The 18,958-nt window shown below is 55.4% G+C and overlaps 1 protein-coding gene across 1 annotated transcript; it reads right to left on the bottom strand.

Annotated features, from left to right (window-relative positions):
* Window positions 1-2,875: 2,875 nt before the first annotated feature.
* Window positions 2,876-18,666, bottom strand: SIGLEC1 (sialic acid binding Ig like lectin 1; the record flags this gene model as incomplete). Its single annotated transcript, XM_084246629.1, has 21 exons — window positions 2,876-2,974; window positions 3,630-3,702; window positions 4,020-4,122; window positions 4,387-4,689; window positions 5,732-5,992; window positions 6,568-6,870; window positions 7,184-7,435; window positions 7,526-7,795; window positions 8,056-8,307; window positions 8,731-9,042; window positions 9,204-9,464; window positions 10,898-11,200; window positions 11,413-11,670; window positions 12,170-12,505; window positions 12,804-13,061; window positions 13,744-14,043; window positions 15,164-15,418; window positions 15,740-16,006; window positions 17,428-17,724; window positions 18,000-18,359; window positions 18,618-18,666. 21 exons carry the CDS (start codon window positions 18,664-18,666, stop codon window positions 2,876-2,878), a joined length of 5,172 nt encoding a protein of 1,723 aa, XP_084102755.1.
* Between the last annotated feature and the right edge of the window lie 292 nt (window positions 18,667-18,958).

The following is an 18,958-nucleotide window of genomic DNA, read 5'->3' as shown; positions in this document are numbered from 1 at the left end:
TTGCTTTCCCACAGCCTGATCAACACAATTAGGTGTTATTCAACTTTGTGATTTTCGCTACTCTGAAAGTGAAAGAGCAGTTTTACTTTGCATTTCTGTTATGGGTGAGGTTGAATGTTTATTCAAACACTGGATTTCCTTTTCCCTGGATTGCTTGTTCATATCTGCAGCCCATTTTTCTATGGAGTCGTTGGCTATTCTCTTAACAATTCAAAGGAACTTTTTATAAACAAGGGAGATTAACCTTTTGTCTGGAGGATGAGTTGCAAATATTTTTCCCAGTGTGAGAAATGTATCCAGCCTATTGTGTGTGACTTCAGCTCATTTATAGTCATTGCTGGGTAGTGTTAAAATGTGTGACTTAACCCTCTTCCTTCCCCATCAAGTCTACCCTTGCTGTGCATTTGGGGACCTACTAGCTTTGAGATGTTGGAAAAAATGCTGCTATGGACAAGCTATGTGTCTTTAATTTCCTTCCTTTACCCTGCTTCCTCCATTCTTTTGCTAGTCTCCCTTAAAAGCACATCCTTGATTTGTCCGTTATTAGCACTTGAAATCTCATCCTGGCGAGCCAGACCTCACACAGACCATGATGGCTCAGTCAAGCTGGGGCCTCCAGTGTAGCCAGTCTGCGGAGGCATCGATTCCTCTGTAGGGTAAATTAATTAATCAGGCTTTTTATGCCACTAGCCTCTGTGGCTTTCACCTGTGGCCTTAATCGTGTTTATGCAGAAGCTTCCCAGGAGTGTGGGCGTGGGGCATGCGTGCTTGATTGCGGACACCTGGAGTATGCTCTCACGCGTAGGTGTGCACACCTGAGCCTAGAGGCAGGGAGAAGAGCAGTGGCGCCAGTGAGAAGGATGAGCGGCATGACTGCAGAAGAGGCGAGATTGTGAGACTGGGGGTGCGGGGGACACCAGAGAGAGCCAGAGAAACTGTAAAGATTGGTGAGGGGCTGGGAGGCTCACTTGCCTGCCTGGTGTACCTGTGTACCTGCTTCCCTGGTTCCCTGAGAGAGGATTAAAGCCTGAAAAACCCACCGAGGCCTCCCGGTGTCTCTTTATCCACCTACCCAAATTGACAATGAACCTGCCCTGTGCTTGCTGGCACAACACCCTCCCAGTGTTGCCCTCATGGGGTGGCACAGGTGCTGACAGCAGCAGGAGCCACCTCTCCAGGGTAGGCTTCCCTGATCCTCCTGTGTCGTGAACCAGGAGCAGAGAGGGAAGCATCCCATCGCTCCCAGGGTCCATTTTGTTATTTCTTCTCTCATTTGGGAAGGATTTGGTGAAGAATGGCAGGGGTGGGGCTGTGGAGAGACCCGGCTTCCATTTTAAACAGGGCACGCAATTGGGAGATTCCAAAAGAGAACATGGATGCTAAGAAATGGGAAATTACAGACACAAATCCTACCATGGCGAAGGAGACCGTCCGGAAGAGGAAGAGGAGAGAGACAATTTAGAAAGCCCCTGTAGGGTAAGTGAAAAAGTATCAGGCTTTTCTGCCCTCCCTCCATTAGGATTGATGATGGATCCTTGCGGTCCTGAATGCATGCCTGATGGCGGCCACCTGGAGTAGGGTGTGGGCATAGGTAGATGGGATTCACCGGGGCTAGGACTGGGCTTTTAAGGGCGGCGTCACGGAGACACCAGCTGAAGAGCAGAGAAGCAGAGAGAACATGAGAGAAAGCCGGAGAGCCCAGAAAGAGTGAAGACTTGCTGGGGGCTGGGAGGACTGCCAGCCTCCTGGCTCCCCGGCACCTGTGCCTGCTGTGTACATGGTAAATCCCAATAAAAGACTGCGAAAGCCACTGAGGGCTCCAGAACGCCTCCTTCACCCCGTCTGCTCTGGTCATAGAGAACCTGCTCTGTGCCCATTCCTGCCGCTACAGCCCCCAATACGTGGCCTGACAAGGACTTCTGAGGACATGTCTGTTCTCTCACTCCCTGGGGCTGGGACTGGTGACTGGCACACTTCTTCCAGAAGTCAGATCTGGCACAAGGCTCCTGCTCAGAAAACACCACTGCCTGGCATGCTCTCTCCCTTGGGACCAGCAAACCTTCTTGATCCACTCAGCCTTCATGTGTGAGAGGGACTTCCTCCTCCAGAAAGCCCATGACCAGAATGGCCAGGAACATACCCTGGCCTTCAACAGATGTGCACTGAGACAAAATGTGGCCTGCTGGCGGCCGGCATGCCCATCAGTGTCAAGGGTTAATGAGTCCATAGTTGGGAGTCCTTGGAAAGTAAAATAAAAACTACATTTCCCAGTACCCGTTACAGCTTGCAGTGGCCATGTGACTAAACTCTTGCCAATGGGAAGTGAGTAGAAATGACTCGAAATTTCCAGGTTGTATTGACAGTGGGCATGGGTGTGCCTTCCACTTCCAATCTTCCCTCTTCTTGCTGGATGGAATGTGGACACAGTGGGGTCATCATGAACCTCACACTCAAAGGCAACATTTTAGGGGTAGAAAAAAATAGGATAGAAACTTCCAAAGGCCCAACACCTTAAACCACTATGATATACCCAGACGAGTATGGGAGAGAAAAACAAAATTCTTTCATGTTGAAGCCTGTGTATTTGGTCTCTTTTTAGTCTTTCTAATACCAAGTGCCTATGAGAATTCAGAAAGCAGCTCTTCCATTTGAAAACATCCAAAAAATCCAGAGTGGGCTTGGAGTGACAGATATGAAGGGATAAGTATGGAAGGAGAAATGGAGAGATGAGATCCAGAGAAAAAAGAAAGGGAAGTGGAGAGCACCATCAACTCATTTCTCTTGAGTCCGCCAGGGTCTACCTCCTCCTGGGTAGACTGGGATTCACCTCTTTCTCTCCACCTACTTTTCTTGGGGCAAGCGGTTGGGAGCCAGGTCATAGAGCGTCCGGTGTCACACAGTTGTTTTCACAGAGGTAGGCAGGACCCAACGCCTCCTTATTCATGGGGCCTGCGTCATCGAAGACCTCGTCCTCCTGAGGGCAGGCAATGGCATGGGTCAGCTCGGAGGGTGAAGCACAGGATGAGGTGGCAAATGTGACTGCATCTGGATCAATGAACTTCTATTGCTTCTCGGCCTTTTGGCTAAGATCAAGTGTGGATCAATGAACTTCCCACAAAGAAAACCCTGGTCAGAGGGCTCTGGAAGCAGTCATCACCCAGCCCCTAACTCTGGAGGCCAGTCTCCCCAGCCTTGGCTTGGGGTCCCCAGGGCATTGGTGAGCATGTCCACGGCTGGAAATGTGACTGGAGCCCAGGCCCGCCAAAGGGATTATATGCAGGGGGAATCACATCACAGAGGCTCTCACCCCTGCCCAAGTGATGGGCAGATCCCAGAGTGGGGAAGAGCGGTCCCAGACACAGGTGGAAGATCAGATGTGTCTGGGAAGTGGAGGGGATGCTGCTAAGTTCAGAGTGTCTCCCCACATCCAGCCACACTAAATACATAGCAGCTCTCTGCCCCAATCAGAATATGGCTCCCCCCATCTTCTTAGGGGCCCCTGGTTCTCCACATTCTCTCCCCAATGTCCCCCAATCCCAGGCACCATCCAAAAATGAGAGTGGTCTCTTGGTATCCCCCCGGCAACGTGGCCTGGCTGGGCAGCATGTCCACCCCTGCTGGCCAGATACCTGTGTGGTGTCCTTCTGAGAAGTCATCTCCACCGAATTCTCAGCCACATTCAGCTTATAAAAAAGCCTCCTTCTGCAGGGACAAGAGTGGGCTCAGTGTGCCTCTCCCCGGCTCCTGCCTGCCCGCCAGCTTGGCCCCAGACTTCTCAGTGCACAGAGGGCAGCCTTGGGGAGAGTGGGGTACCTTCTCTTTTCCCCTCCCTAACCCTTTCTTCGACACTGTGAGGGGAGCAATAAGGAAAGAAGAAAACGACAGCAAGAGGGATTTAGAGACATTCTAGAAGGGATTCCCAAATGTGGGTGGGAAAGCAGGCTAGGAAACACGGAGTGAGTTCAGAAGGGGACATATGGGAAGAACAAGGCCCGTGCACCCTCCAGCTCCAGACCCACCTCCAGATGTAGCAGGTGCCCAGGCCCAACAGCAGGAACAGAAGGCCCACCAGCGGCCCCAGGACCCAGAGTAGCTGCTGGGACAGACGTAGGTGTTGCAGGGCTGGAACAGAGTGGCAGGAGCTCAGGGGCAGCCATGGCTCCAGGCCTCCAGGGCTCCCTCCCAACGTGGCTCTTCCAAGATGAAACCTATTCGAACTCACTTTACCTCAGCAACCTCCCCATGCAAGAAAGCTTCAAGCAACAAGTCTAGACTAGAGAGACTGCAGCAGAAGGGACGAAGGAGCGACCTTTGATAAGGAAGCCTTTGATCGTGAGGACAGGCGGGGTCTTTGGGCAGCGTGGCCTGGAGAGGAGGCCTCCTCACCTCTGGTTCCGAAGTAGGTGGAAGCAGAGGCAGAGCCCAAGGCATTGGAGGCTGAGCACACATACTCCCCCTGGTCACTGGGCCTCAGCTCTTCAATGTCCACCCTCAAGGCATTAGGGGTGGCTAAGACGTGGATGTGGGGCTCAGGAGGGGCTCCCGGAGGTTGGTTGGAGGCCACCAGCCGGCTGCCCAGGTGGATGGTCAGGCTGGCTAGGGGCTCGCTGTCCACTCGGCAGTCCAGGATGCCCTGGATGCCACCCTCAGGCTCCACAAAGACCGTCATGGTGGGCATCTTGGGAGGGTCTGTGGGAAGACAGAGCATGATGATTGCAGAAGACCACCATAAATTCCTCCCCTCCCGTTCCCGTGCATAAGGATTTGCTGCTCCTGTCTTTAAGAGGCAGAAACTGGGGCCTCCCTGGTGGCATAGTGGGTTGAGCACAGCGCTGTGAAGCTGTCCATAGTCTCTGCAGCATGGGTTCGATTCCTGGCCGGCCAGGGGGATATCCACATGGCGTGGCAGACCTCTCCTGTCTCACCCTCTACTCCCCTCAGCAGTGTTTTCGGTCTGTCTGCCTGTTCTGCTCCCCGCTCTGTCTCTGGTGAATTATCTCACCCTCCCACGCCTCTGGCCTGAACCCCAGCTCTTGTATAAATAAAAATAAATCTTTAAAAAAAAAGGGGGGGGGGCAGAACCTATTTCCTCACTCTTGCATCTGCAACTGGCTTTGACCATTAAAGGCAGAAGGGACACTGTGTGACTTCCGGACTAGGTCTTAAAGCTTCTGCTCTCCTTGGAACACAGCCACACATGAGAAGTCCAGGCCAGTCTGCTAGACACACAGCCCAGCCAACAACCAGCCCCAATCACCAAGTATGAGGGTGAGGCCCTTCTAGACCATGTGGTATCAGGTCAGTCGCCGGACAAATGCAGCCGATGAGGTGAGATCAGAACTACCCGCCCAGCTGAGCCCAGCCCAAAAGTCTGACTCACAGAATTGTAAGCAAATAAAATGACTGTTGTTTTCAGCAGTAAGTTTTGGGGGGGCTTGTTATGGAGCGTTAGCTAACTGATATGGCATGAGCCCTGGCAAAGAATGGGGCAGGGAACCAAGGCCATTGTAGGCCTTGGTACTCTGCACACTTTATCAGGAGACTGATGTTTTACAGATGAGGAAACCAAGGCACAGATGCCCAAGATCAAAAAACCAGCCAGCAGGAGAACCAGGATCCCAACCCAAGACTCATTCCTGTGAAGTTCCTGTTCTTTACAGACAGAAGAAGATCTGAAGTTGACATGTGAGATATGGGGAAGTTGAGGCAGGCCTGAAGGAGTCATACTCACAGAGCACACGGAGTGTGACTGGTGTGGACATGGTAACCCCAGTGGAGAGCTCAGCCCGGCAGTGATACACCCCAGCTTGGGCACGGGACACGTGGGAGAAGGCGAGGGTAGGCACTGATTCTGCGTAGAGTTGCCGGCCATTCCAGAACCAAGCGAAAGTCAAGTTGCCCAGGGGCCAGGGGCCGCCAGGGAGGTGACAACTCAGGTTTAGTGCTGTACCCTCAGGGACGTCTAGCCCTGGTTCAGCCACCACATGAACACCTGCAGGCCGAGGACCAGGAGGTGGTTGGGAATCTGTAGGCCTATGAAAGCCAGAGTCTCTGGGTGGATCTGGGCATTTGGGACGCCTCTGTGCATTATGGGAAGGTCTGATGAGCCTGCAATCTGGCCCTCCAGGTGGATGATATCTCAGGGCTATCTCTTGTCCTTGCAATGGGAACTTCCAGGACTGTCACTTCCTCCTTCAGTAAACCAGGCTTTCCAATGAATGAGACTGTATCATCAGAGGTGCCCTCAGATTCCACGAGGGTAGGGCTAAACCTTCTCTTTGAGTCTCCCACAGCAGACTGCACCCCCAGACCGGGCTCAGTGAGGACAGGGTTATGTCTTCCCTCCATCCAGGCTCCCTTGGGGTGTTGCTACACCTCCCCCTTGTAGGGAGACCACCAAGGGCAAGGCTGTTTCTCCCTTTCAGGCTAGGCTGCCCCCTCCAGTGGGAACTGTTCCTCTTGGGTCAGATTCTGCTGCGCTGTATCTACCCCTTCCAATGAGACAGCTCTTCTAGTGGCAGCTGCAGCCCCTCACATGGGCCCCGACCCCATGCCCGGTTCACTCACCTTCTGCCTGCAGCTGCCCCGTGGTGCTGACTGAGCCCAGCAGGTTGCGGGCTGTGCATACATAGATGTCCTCGTCACCCGAGGGCACGTCTTGTACCTGTAGTCGCAGGGCATTGCGGGCCACCTGGACACGGCCTGTCCCTGAAGCCAGGTCGTGGACCTCACGGCTCGTGGCCACCACCTGGCCATTGCGGGACAGGGCCAGCTCGGCAGGCGGCTCACTGTCCACAGTGCACTGCACCACGGCTGTGGGGCTGGCCCTCGAGTCCCGGAAGGAAGACAGAACAGCATCCCGAGGAGGATCTAGGGATGGGAGAGGGCACGGTCGGCAGGGCTTGCTTGAACCCTGTGTAGTCCACTGCCCACCTACCTGATGTCAGTGAGGCTAAAGCCTCTGGACAAATGGTCACTGCCACAAGCGGCACCTTCTCAGGAGTCCTGTGGACAGACTTCTCCAGGCAGGACTCACAGGGCCGAGAGCTCTTCCCGCATCACCTGCGTCCTTCTTTCCCCAAGTGCCCATTCCTGGTTCCCTGTTGTCCTCTTCCCACCCTCACCCGGGCCAGGAGCGCCCTCCATACAAACTAGGCACCCCCAACCCAGGGCCCCAGCTCACAGAGGACTTGCAGGGCTGCTGGCCGAGAGCTGCGTGTGCCCTGGGCATCCTGGACCTCACAGGTGTAGGCCCCGGTGTGAGCCCGCGAAGCCATCGGGAATGAGAGGGAAGCAGCAGGTCCTTCCTGTAACCAGCGGCTATTGTGGTACCAGGCATAGCGGGTGGGCGGGCGGGCAGCGGGGTCCTCACAGGTCACTGTGACAGGCGCCCCCTCGGGCACGGTGGCCGATGGAGCCAAGATCACTTGCACACCTGTGCCAAAGAGGCCAGGGTCAGCTGACCCCAGTCAGACCCACAGCTGACCCCCACCCCCTGGTAGGCTTGGTCTGGGCCTTGTCTCACTCTCCAGTCGCAGCTCCAGGGACGTGTTGACCTGGCCCAGAGGATTGAGGGCAGAGCAGCTGTAGAGACCTTCGTCGCTGGGCTGTGGCTCCCGCAGCTCCAGGCGCAGAGTGTTGGGGACAGAGGCTGCGGTGGAGGAGGCCAGGAGGTGGCCAGCACGGCTGAGGGCCAGCTGGGCAGGTGGGCTGCTATCCACAGTGCACAGTACCAGGGCCAGCCGCCCGCCACGGCTCTCCAGGAGGTAGGTCAGGCGCAGGCTCCGGGGCGCGTCTATCAGGCATGGAGGCGGGAGGAGTTCAGAGACCGGCTCCCCACCCCAAAGATCCAGCTGCCCAGTGTGGGGCACTGCTCCTCCGCCCAGCAGGACGTATCCCCACCCCTGCCCCCAGCTCTTTCCTGCTTGCACAGCACTCTCGGCCAGCTGGGTGCTGCGTCCTGAGTAGGACACCTGTGGGACTTAGCCAAGCCCTGATGCCGGTGGGCTGCTGTCATGCCTTCCAGGCCCACCCTGTGCCCAGCTGCAGACTCACAGAGGACTTCCAGGGTGACAGGACTGGCGAGGCGAGTGGCCTGGCCAGGGGTCACCACACCACAGCGGTAGGAGGCAGCATCCACGACCCTGACTTTGGGCAGGGAGATGGAATGGGCACCTGGGCGCTGCTGCCCATCCTGGTACCATATGTAGGTGAGCTGTGCCGGGCGGGTGGTCCAGACAAGACAGGTCAGGTTCACCAGCTGTCCCTCCTGCACGGTGGCCTTGGGCCACACCTGCAGGCTCACGGCTGAGGAAAGAGATACGGATGAGGGTTGTGAAGCTGTGGAAAGCAAGGCACCGGCCTCCAGGAGGCCTTGCGAAACAGCTCCTCCTTCCTCAGTTGGTCCCGAGCTGAGTTCTGTAGGGTTTGGGAGTTTCCTGAACCCTGCTTGACTCTGGTACAGGGCACGCTTCCCCTGCCCTGCCATGGCCTCTCCTGCACCCCCCTGCCTGATTATTTTTATCTATTGGACATCCATGCAAAATTCTGTCTTTTAACAAAGGTTCTTCCATGAAACCCAAGTCAAGAGACCTGCCATAGAAAGGGTGGGAATGAACCAGTCCTTATGTTCTCCCTTCTGCCTGTGCCCTAGGCTTCCAGAACCCTCTCCAACCTGCTCTCCTCTCTTAAAGGAGCCCCCCATACACACACTCGCAATGCCACACTGACCTTGAGCATCAAAGTTGGCTGAGGCTGAGGTCTGACCCAGGTCGTTGGTGGCCTCACAGGTGTAGTTGCCCTCATCTTCCAGTGTCGCATTGTGGATCTCCAGGCGAAGCGCGTTGGGAGCCACAGTCACCTGCAGCTGGGGAGAGCTGCCTGCAGGTTCCCCTGGGTCCTGCAGGGTAGAGGCTATGAGGCGGGCCCCATGGAGCAGTCGCAGGTGGGCCGGAGGGTCGCTGTTCACACGGCACAGGAGGAGACCCAGTCGCCCAGGGCCTGTGTCCATCAGGGCGGTGAGTGTGGCCTGGCGTGGGGCATCTACACAAGGTCGGGGAAGGTCAGAGTCTGGCCAGGTGGCCCCTCGTCTAGGGCTCTCTCACAGAGACAGAGCCCAGGACCAGGAGCTCGGCACGCCGTCCCCCAGCCATGCCCTTGTCGCCTCACCTCCCAAGAAATCCCAAAAGAGCGAAAATGCTTACAGGTCACATGGAGGCTAACAGGGGCAGCCAGGCTCGTGGTGCTTGAACCTGGGGCCTGGGCTTGGCAATGGTAGGCCCCAGCTTGGCTCAAAGTTATAGCTGTGAAGCGGAGCGTGGCCAAGGTTGACTCCCGAAGGGGCTGGCCATCCCAATACCAAAGGTACGAGGTCCCTTCTGGGGCCCCAGCGGGAACCTGGCAGCTCAGGACCACAGCCTGACCCTCCTGAAGCTCAGGCGATGGTGACACCTGCACCCAGGCTCCTGAAGGGAAAAACAGAGGGTGTGTGAGGGCCTCCCCCCACGCCCTCCCACAGTTTAGGGGGTGTGTGTTCACACAAGGGCTGCATGGCCCCAACCCCAGGTCCCAAGCCATAGCTCCCCTGGAGACCACTGAAGAGGGCCCCCCTTCAGCTCTGTGCCTCCCCCTCTTCTGCTCCCAACCCCCGGGGCTGGTTTTGTTCTAGCGTTTACCACCCACCATCTTGAGTGATGGTTTTGTCCTGTCAATCATCTTGCCTGCCATAGGGCGAGCCTCATGAGGAAACTCAGATGACCTCTAATCCCAGTGCCAGGCACAGCACCCACGTGTGTTAGATCTTGGCAAATGTTGATTTGACCCCATAAAACACTGAAATGAGAGGCATTTAGATCATGCCAAGGGCCTTTGTCCTAATCATGAGCTGGCTCAGCATGGGTGACCGAGGTCTTGGAAGGGGAAGCTAGTAGTTGTGAGATCCGAGTTCTCTGCAGTCCAGCTCTGCACCCGGGCTCCAGGTCACGAGAGCCCAGGAGCCGGAATCAGGCCAAGGGCAGTCCTAGTGTCCCCTGGGTCCGAGGCAGGGAGAGAGCAGGGTGGGGAGAGTGAGAAGGAGGCACAGCTGGTTGCAAGCACAGGCTTTGCCTGGGACCAGAACCAAATTAGCCCAGAGCTACAGGACCCCCTGGTAGTTATGTGACTACACACCACTAAGACTCTGACCTTGCTTTCTCTGCCTATGAAATGGGTGTGATAAATAAGAGACAATATATCAGCGCAAAGCCCAAAGAAAATTTTCCAAATTGATGTTGCTTGTCATTATGGGAGAAAAAGTTTGTGTTTTTCTTTAGTATTTGCAGAATTATGGTTATTATTTCCTTTTTCCAGGCTTATTCACCTAGGGAGAACTTTGCAGAAGAAACTATTTATCTATCTTCCTACTTGCCTACCTGAATATCTACATTAATGAATAGTATATAAAATATACTATTATGTACATGTGTTTATATGTATATGTATAGCATGCATATATGTACATTCGTATAGTATATAATATATACATAACAGTATATGATATATACATATGTGTGCATAATACACATTAGATTTTGTTTGAGGATTGTTATCATGTAACAAATTTATATTATTCATAAAGTTTTCTGTCAGAAAAGAGTGGGGTGCTCCAAGAAGCCCACTTTGTGCAATTGCCACTGCCTTTTAGTGGCTGCCACCATTTTTACAGGTAAAATTATCCAGCTGGAACAAAGGAGGCCTCCTGCTGGCTGGCTGGAGACACCCTTCCCCCCAAATGAAAAAGAGAAATCTCTTTTTCTGCACGAAATCTACACCACTCAGCCCAAGTCCAGCCTGAGTAGCCCCCCCCCCCCCCCGGCCCGGGCATCTGGGTCTACCACATCGTCAGAACACTGACACTCACCTCGGACCTGGAAGAAAAGAGAGGTATTGGCTGACCCCAGGACATTGGTAGCCTCACAGCGGTACCTGCCAGAGTCCCCGAGGCCCAGGTCTCGGACCTCTAGCTGCAGGGAGTTGGCCGTGGCTTTGGTCTGGAGACGACCACGTGATGGAAGCTGAGGACCCAGGCTGGTGGCCAGGAGATGCTCCTCACGGAAAAGGCTCAGCTGGGCCAGGGGGCGACTGTCTACAGTGCAGACAAACACGGCCATGTGACCCTGGCCCATGTCCAGGAGGGCTGACAGTTTTGGTGGGTCTGGAGGATCTGCAAGGACAGTGGAAGCTCAGGCCACCCCCAGCCCAGCTCACCACCTTCCAGCTGTCACATATGTCCCACTCCCTAACACACACAGTGCAGGCCACCCTTACCCATGCCCGAGCCAAACTCTTACCTCCCCAAACCCACTCCAGTCCTGGTCCCCCCAGATCACTCTATCAACCCCCTAGGTGCCCAACTCTGCCCTGTCCATCACCCACAGAGCACACTCAGGACCACGGGGGCAGACAGCTGGGTGTCAGCTTCAGTGAGGATGCGGCAGGCATACAAGGCAGCGTCTGTTCTGGCCACGGGCAGAAGCGTCACAGTCTCCAGGGGGCCCTGGGCCCACAGTGCCCCATTCCGAAACCAGGAGAAATTGGCAGGGCCACCACCAGCTTCCCGGCTCACGTTGCACGTCAGGTTGGCTCCTGTTCCCTCCTGCGGTGTGTTTGACGGCGTGACGACCAGGACAGTGGCTAGAGAGCGGGCAGCACAGTCCTGCTCACAACAGGCCTTACCTTGGCCACTTCCTCCCCACCACGATGCCTAGGACTAGCGGCCCCACTCCCAGTCTGGAGGGGGCAGAAGGAAACCCTCTGGGGTACCCACTGGGCCAAGGAGGGAAGCTAACTCACTCACTCACGGGGAGCCTATGCGAAGCAGGCCCTGAGGAGCATGGGGAACATCGGGCATAGAAGGGAACCAGCAAAGGGGAAGAGGGTGAGATAGTCTAAGAGTCCATCTGGAGACCCTCCTCAGAACTCAACCTCATAGCCCCAGACCCAACACCCCTCCCAAGCACTGAGCACGGGGGCTTTGGCCTCCCTCAATGTGGAGGGAGGAGTTTTTCTCCTGCCTACTGCTGGAGGAGGTGATTTTGCCTCACAGACCCTCCTTGGAGCCAGGAGTTACAGAGGACTAGGGTCCCGTGTGCCAGCTCCTCGCCCCCAATCATCCATTCCCTGCCCCACTCACCCTGGGCATTGAAGGTCGCCGAGGCAGAAGAGTTGCCCAGGGCATTACTGGCCTCACACAGATACACACCCTCATCCTCCAACACAGGGTCTCGAATCTCCACACGCAGCAAGTTGGGAGCTCTGGTGACCTTTTTGCGCGGGGAACAGCCCCCGCAGGTGCTGCAGCTACCCCTTGTTGGCAGGGAGGAGGCCACGACCTGGTCCCTGTGGTGCAGCCACAGCTGGGCTGGGGGATTGCTGTCCACACGGCACAAGAGGAGGCCCTGCCTTCCAGCCCCGGCTCCTGCAGCATCAGGGTCCAGCCGGGCTGTGAACGTGGGGTGGCGTGGGGCATCTGTAGGGAGGAAGCACATGAGCAGTGACCCATCAGCCTTTGCCAGGGCCTTCAGTTCCACTCAAGGCTGGCTAGGTCCCTAGAACACACTGGACAAAGGCCTAAAGGCCTGGGATTGGAAGTAGGTCACAGGGAGACACAGAGAGGCCCAGCCTTATTTCCCTAATTTCCACCCATGGTGCCCAGGCCTATGGTTGCCCTGCTGACATAGACCCTGGGGCTGGACAGGAGGCAGTTGGCATGACTCAGTGGACTGTCCTCCCCACAGCAGACAGTGGCTAGTAGGAAGGCTGCTCACAGAGCACGGTGAGGACAATCGGCCAGGAGGAGTCGCTGGCGTTGCGGCCGTTCTGGGCCCGGCAGTGGTATGAGCCGGCATCAGCGCTGGAGGCCGAGGGGAGCTGGAGGCTGCTGCTGGGCCCCTCGAGAAGCAGAGCTCCATTCCGGTACCAGGAGAAGCGGGTGTCAGGCGTGGAGCTCAGGCTGGTGCTACAGCTCAGGGTCACCATTTGCCCTTCCACAACCTCCGCTGCCGGGCTGATGATGAGGCGTGCCGCTGGCGGGAGGGGGAGAAAGGGAGGCTGAGGGTGGCTGTGAAGACTTTACCCCCAAGCTCAGCTTCCCTGCACATCTCTGGCTCCATGCCACCTGCTGCAGGAAGCCCCCTAGGGTTCTCCTCTCATTCTTCCGTAGGTAGGTCTGGTCTTTGTGAGGCGAGTGTCATCTCTGTGAATCTCTCGATGATCAAGAGTGTTTGGCTGTAAGTGCCGATTCAGATCTTTTGGTAGCTGGTTGCAAGTTTGAAAAGGATCCTGAGCCCAAACCCAGGTTTATGAACTTAGCAGGGCAATTAGCTGTGTCTACCATGGCAGGGCAGTACATCCACCAAGACTTGGATGACCCTATGTCTCCATTTTGGCTCCTGCATCTGACTCAGCACAGAACCGGCACTAAATATTTGATAAATAAAAAGAACAAATGAACGCACATGAAGGAGCTCCCAGTTCAGAATCAGAATGTTAAGAAAATGAATAAAGCAACCTATCATGTTTCCCTTTCTGCCTTGATTTCCAAGAACCTCACAGGTGGGGATGACTATAGCCCAGGTCTTTGACGTGACTTCTACCAGCCAGCTAGTTCAGCCCCTCAGATGAGCCCTCTGGACTCCTAGGAAAAGGCCAGAGCAGGCCTCCTCCTCAGAGTTCCTGCTTCAGCCTCCTCCCCCATGCCCATCTTACCATTGGCACGGAAGTCCAGGGTCGAGGACGCATTCCCAAGGGAGTTGGTGGCTGAGCACATGTACTCCCCGCTATCAGCTGGCTGCAGGTCTCGGATCTCCAGGCGCAGGGAGTTGTGGGCAGAGGAGACACTGAAGCGTGGGCTCCAGTCACCCTCCCCAGAGGTGGAGGCCAGGACAAGGCCCCTGTGTGACAGGACGAGGGTAGCCGGGGGCTCGCTGACCACAGAGCAGTGGAGGATGCCCACCAGCCCCGCCTGTGTCTCCAGGAAGGCGGTTAGGTCCGGGGTGACGGGCGGGTCTGTGTGGAGATGAGGGGCTTGTTACCCTTAGACAGGGCATCCCTTGGATCCTGCTGTGATCTATGACCCTCTTTGTCCCCCAATGGCCTGAGAGAGGAAACAACCCCAGGAGCTCCTGAGTGCCTGCCGAACACGCTTTTGTCTCTGGACTGGGCAAGTCACATGGTCACCCCGTCAAACCTATGGCAGCACTGTGAGTGAGGAGCAGGGCCCCACTTGAAAGATGGGGTCACGGTGGAGACCTGGCAGTAGACGGCGCTTCCACCAAGTGATCAACGTGAGCACCATCAGGTGCCATCAAGTGCTTCCTGACGGAATGCAGCGAGGTGGACCCTGCGCATGTGGGGGGACGCCCCCCAAGGGCACAGGCTCAGACAGACATGAATAAGGACACCTGAAGAACAGCTGACTTACTCTTCAAGCTTCAATGTCAAGAAAAACAAGGAAAGACTGAGGAGCTGGCCCAGATTAAAGGAGGAGAAAGATACAAGACAACTGAATGCAATGAGCCGTCCCCCAAAAAAAGTTCTATAAAGGACATTATGGGTTAGTTGGTAAAATTTAAATATGGGCTATAGACTAGATAGTCTTTTATTGATGCTGAAATGCCTGACTGTGACCACTGCACTAGGTTATATATGAGAATGACCTTTGGAAATACACGCTGAAGAATATAGAGGAAAAGGACATCACGTCTGCAATTTCGGAAATACAAACAATAGACAGAGGGATGACCTCTAGAGAACATATGGATATGTGTTTACATGGAGAGAATGTGCGCATACTTAGGATACATACATGATACATATGTGGGTGCAAACGTGTACATGTAAACAAGAGAGAGAGGGAGAGAGAAAAGAGAGCAAATGTACCAAATGTTAACACTTGGGGAATGTAAAGTTATATGAAATATCTTTGTGCTATTCTTGCAACTTTTTACACTTTTGAACTTATTTCAAAATAAAAGTTTTTCTAAAATAGGAAACTGAGGCGCACAGAGGTCAAAATCTTGCCCAGATGGGCGGAGCTGAGATGTGAGCCCAAGGCTACCTGTGCCCTGGACCCCAACCACCCTGGAGGGGCGTCACCCTTGGGTGTCACCCGCCCCAGGCCACTTACAGTTGACCACCACGCTGACCGGGCGAGAGCGCTCTCTGCCCTGCGCATTCTCCACTTGGCAGATGTAGAAGCCCGTGTCGGCCCTGGTGGCCGAATGTAGCCGGAGGGTGGGGCTGTGGGCATCCTGCAGCGGGGCCTGGTTCTTGTACCAGCTGAAGCGCAGGTTGCTGGATGCCTCTCTGGGCGTGTTGCAGGTCAGCGTCATGGTCTGTTTCTCCAGGATGGGGCCAGTTGGACTCACCTGGATCTCTGCCACTGTAGGGGCAGCACAGGACACGCTGGGGATCCCAGTGGACTTCCAGGCCCAGCCCCTCAGGCTTCCAGGGTTGTTGTGAATCAGCCTAAATCCTCCTGGATTGACCTTGTATCTACTCACCTGGTCACCAGGATCCTTCTGACCTCCCACCCTGCCAGGAGGTTTGTCACCTGCCTGACCATACCTGCCTCCCAGGAGGCACCGAGTTCTGCTTGGCTGACTCCACCTTGGCCTGGCTCCTCTTAGCCTCGAGGATTGGAGCCCAGCCCGGCACCCCACCCTGTTTGGTCAAGACCCAGGCCCCACTCCCCAGGACTCACTGAAGACGTGGAGACTGACGGGAGGTGATGTGGAAGAACCCACAGTATTCCCAGCTCTGCAGGTATAGACTCCGGAGTCACCCCAGGTTGCCTGAGACAGCTGTAGCACGTGACCCTGGGCTTTGAGGGTCTCCCCATCCTTGATCCACTGCGTAGAAGTGACCTCAGGGTAGCTGCTGTTCACCTGGCAGGTGAGTGTAACAAGATCACCTGGAAGGATGTTCCGCCCCGAGGGGCTGAGGAGGACCTTCACACCCTTAGGAGCATCTGCAAGGCAAATAGTGTGTTGTGTTGCAGTGAGGTGCTGGGAGGGCAGGGGGTGGCACACTCCTCTTTCCACACTCAGCCCTAAGGAGGCCCACCCAGATCAACCACCAGCCCCATTGTTCCTCCCTCCTGTCCAGGAGAGACCCCGCCCCCACCTGGTGAGGAATTCCTGGCCTCTTCTTTCTCCATTAAGATCTTGACAAGGCAATGCTGGGCCTGGTGTTCGGCTCACACTCCTCCCCCAACCCCCACCCCCCCACCCCCACCCCCCACCCCCCGCCTAATCCCCACCCACCCCCACTTGCCCATGACCCTCTGTTCCCTTCAGGAGCCTTGGGCACCATGCTGTGCTGGTCTGTGGCAGCCTCCTGGTGAAGGACTGACTGCCAGGTTAGTTGGTAAAATTTGAATATGGGCTACAGATTAGATAGTCTTTTATTGCTGTTAAAATGCCTGACTGTGACCGTTGCACTAGGTTATATATGAGAATGACCTTTGGAAATACACGCTGAAGAATATAGGCGAAAGGGACATCATGTCTGCAATTTCAGAAATATGAATGATAGACAGATGGATGACCTCTATCTGCACATCCGCAGAGTGCATATGGATATACCAGGCGGCCAAAGGCTGGGTCAAGCCGGCCCTGGGAGTGTCTGGCGTGTGCAAGGAAGGGGCAACCATATAAAGAAACTGCAATTCTTTTAGTCTAAAGCCTCTTTCTTTCTAAATATGCTGATAAAAACCACCATTTTTCAAGTGTTTAATCCACATGACTGTGAAAATAATAAAAGCTAATATTTTTGATTATCTAATATTGCCAACACCCCTTTAGTCCTCGTAACAATTCTGTGAGATGGGGACTACTTATTGCAGACCTCCACTGGACAGAGGCGAAAACAGAGGCTCAAAGAGGCAAAGGACTTCTCCTAAAGTTTGCTCATCTAGTGGGGCATGCCTGTGAACAGTGCTTGGTCTAGAACACTCTGTCCTGTTTCCTGATGATCAGAAGATGCATAATTAAGTGGAAACCTGGACTTTCTCCCACAGCCTTTTCACCACGTCCTGGTGATGCCCTGGTTACTATGATTAGCTTTAAGGTAGGAAAGGGGTGAACCCACCTCTAACCATCCTCCAGAGATGGGTTAAATCTGAGGGCACTCACAACCAGACACAATTCCTGGCTCTTTGTGACTTCCCTCTCTACCCTTCTGTAGGCTGGTTTTGGGTACAGGGCCCTTTGAAACCAGCAGGAGACAGAAGGGAACCATTAAATGTGACCCTTAGGGCTTAGCAGTCTCTCTCCACCTGCCCCACTTAGACTGTCACTTGAGTCCTGGCTTTGCCTCAGGGGTGAAGGGCTCTGGACTGGCTGAAGAAGTGTGCTCAGTCACACGCGCACTGGCCCCCAGCACACTTACACTGCACTTGGAGGTGAATCTCGCCCTGAGTGCTCTGCTTGGCCACCGAGAGCTGGCAGCGCAGGGTCCGGCCGTGGTCCTGCCAGGACAGGGCCAGGTGGAGGGTGTCCCGATGAATGATGCCTGTGGGCTCGAGCTTCTGGACATTGGAGGTGATGGAGCGAGCGGGGTCCTGGCCTTGCCAGTTCAGGTGGACTGGTTTCTTCACGCACACATAGGGAGTGGAGCAGTTGAAGGTCACCTCCGTGCCCTCGAGAAGCTTGGCCGGTGAAGCAATAGTGGGTGCACTGGGTTTCTCTGGAGACAGAAACAGGAGCACTCAGGATGCCCCTTCACCACACCTGAGACCTCCTGTCCTCCTGTCCTCCAGCCAAGGGGCAAGCCCTGGACAGGAGACTTCTAGGGGAAAGAGCAAGGCTTTCTAGCTCCCGGCTCCACTTGAGTGAATGCAAGGGGCACAGGGCTGGGACTAGGAAGGGGCTTGGAACTGCAGCGGAGATGGGTTCGGGACAATGGCTGGGGCTGCGATCCAGCAGTGTCAGCTTGGAGTAGGCAGGCACCTGTCATCTCACCTGTCACCGTGACCATGGTGCCTTTCATGTCTGACCAGCGGTTGCCCTCACTGATCTCGAAGCGGAAGTTGTAGGAGCCCGAATCCTTGGGCTGCAGGTCCTGCAGCAGCAGGTTGCACACTCTGTGCTCCAGGTTCATGAGCTGCTGGGCCCGGCCGCGGAAGCGTGGCTCCACCAGCTGAGGGTCCTCTGAGTGGCTCACCACCTGCCTATTGCCCGAGTAGTCATAGTACCAGATGGTTGTAATGCTGTTGGGCACCTTCACACTGTCAGGGAAGCTGAAGACGCAGGGGATGACCAGGCAGGATCCCTTCACTCCCTGCACTGTTGTGGGACTGGAGACACCCCATGAGGCCAAGCCTGATGGGGGGACAAGACAGAGAATAGGGTCACCGCTAAGTTCCTGGGTCTGCCCCCTGGAATGTGCCCCAGATGGGTGCCCCAACTCTGTCCTGTCCCCCATGACACACCGCTGGGTGCCTCTGGGAAGGTCATTGCTCCCTAACGCTGCTTCCTTGTGCCCTCCTTCTATCTTAGCAACCAAACCTGTGATGTGGACATAGTCCAGACTGCCCAAGCCAGTAGAGGGCTGGACTCACCAAGGCCAATGAAGCTTACCCCATGGGATGGAGGAGGCAAGGAGGAGAAGCTGGAGCAGGAAGTCCATAGCGGGTCTTGTGCTCATTCTGTGCCTAGAAAGATGGTGTTCAGCAGAGGGGTTGCGCACATGGGAACTCCTAGGGCATTGAGGGCTCCTCAGCCCCAGAGCCTGCTGAGAGGCCAGCCCTGCATCCATGGAGCTAGAATGGCCAACACTGCGAGAGGACAGAGCTGCCGAGGACCTTTGGGATGACCACCAGGTGGGAGCCAGGAAGACTCAAGCCCCACTGGCTGCATCCGGGCATGGGGCAGCCTTCAAAAACCCCCTGTGAGTCCCTTGGCCCCACCCCAAGTTCTGC

Source organism: Talpa europaea (assembly GCF_964194135.1).
Source record: "Talpa europaea genome assembly, chromosome: 11".
In the NCBI taxonomy this organism is placed as follows: Eukaryota; Metazoa; Chordata; class Mammalia; order Eulipotyphla; family Talpidae; genus Talpa; species Talpa europaea.
Note: the sequence above shows the minus strand (reverse complement) of the source record. Positions and strands in the feature narration are given on the sequence as shown.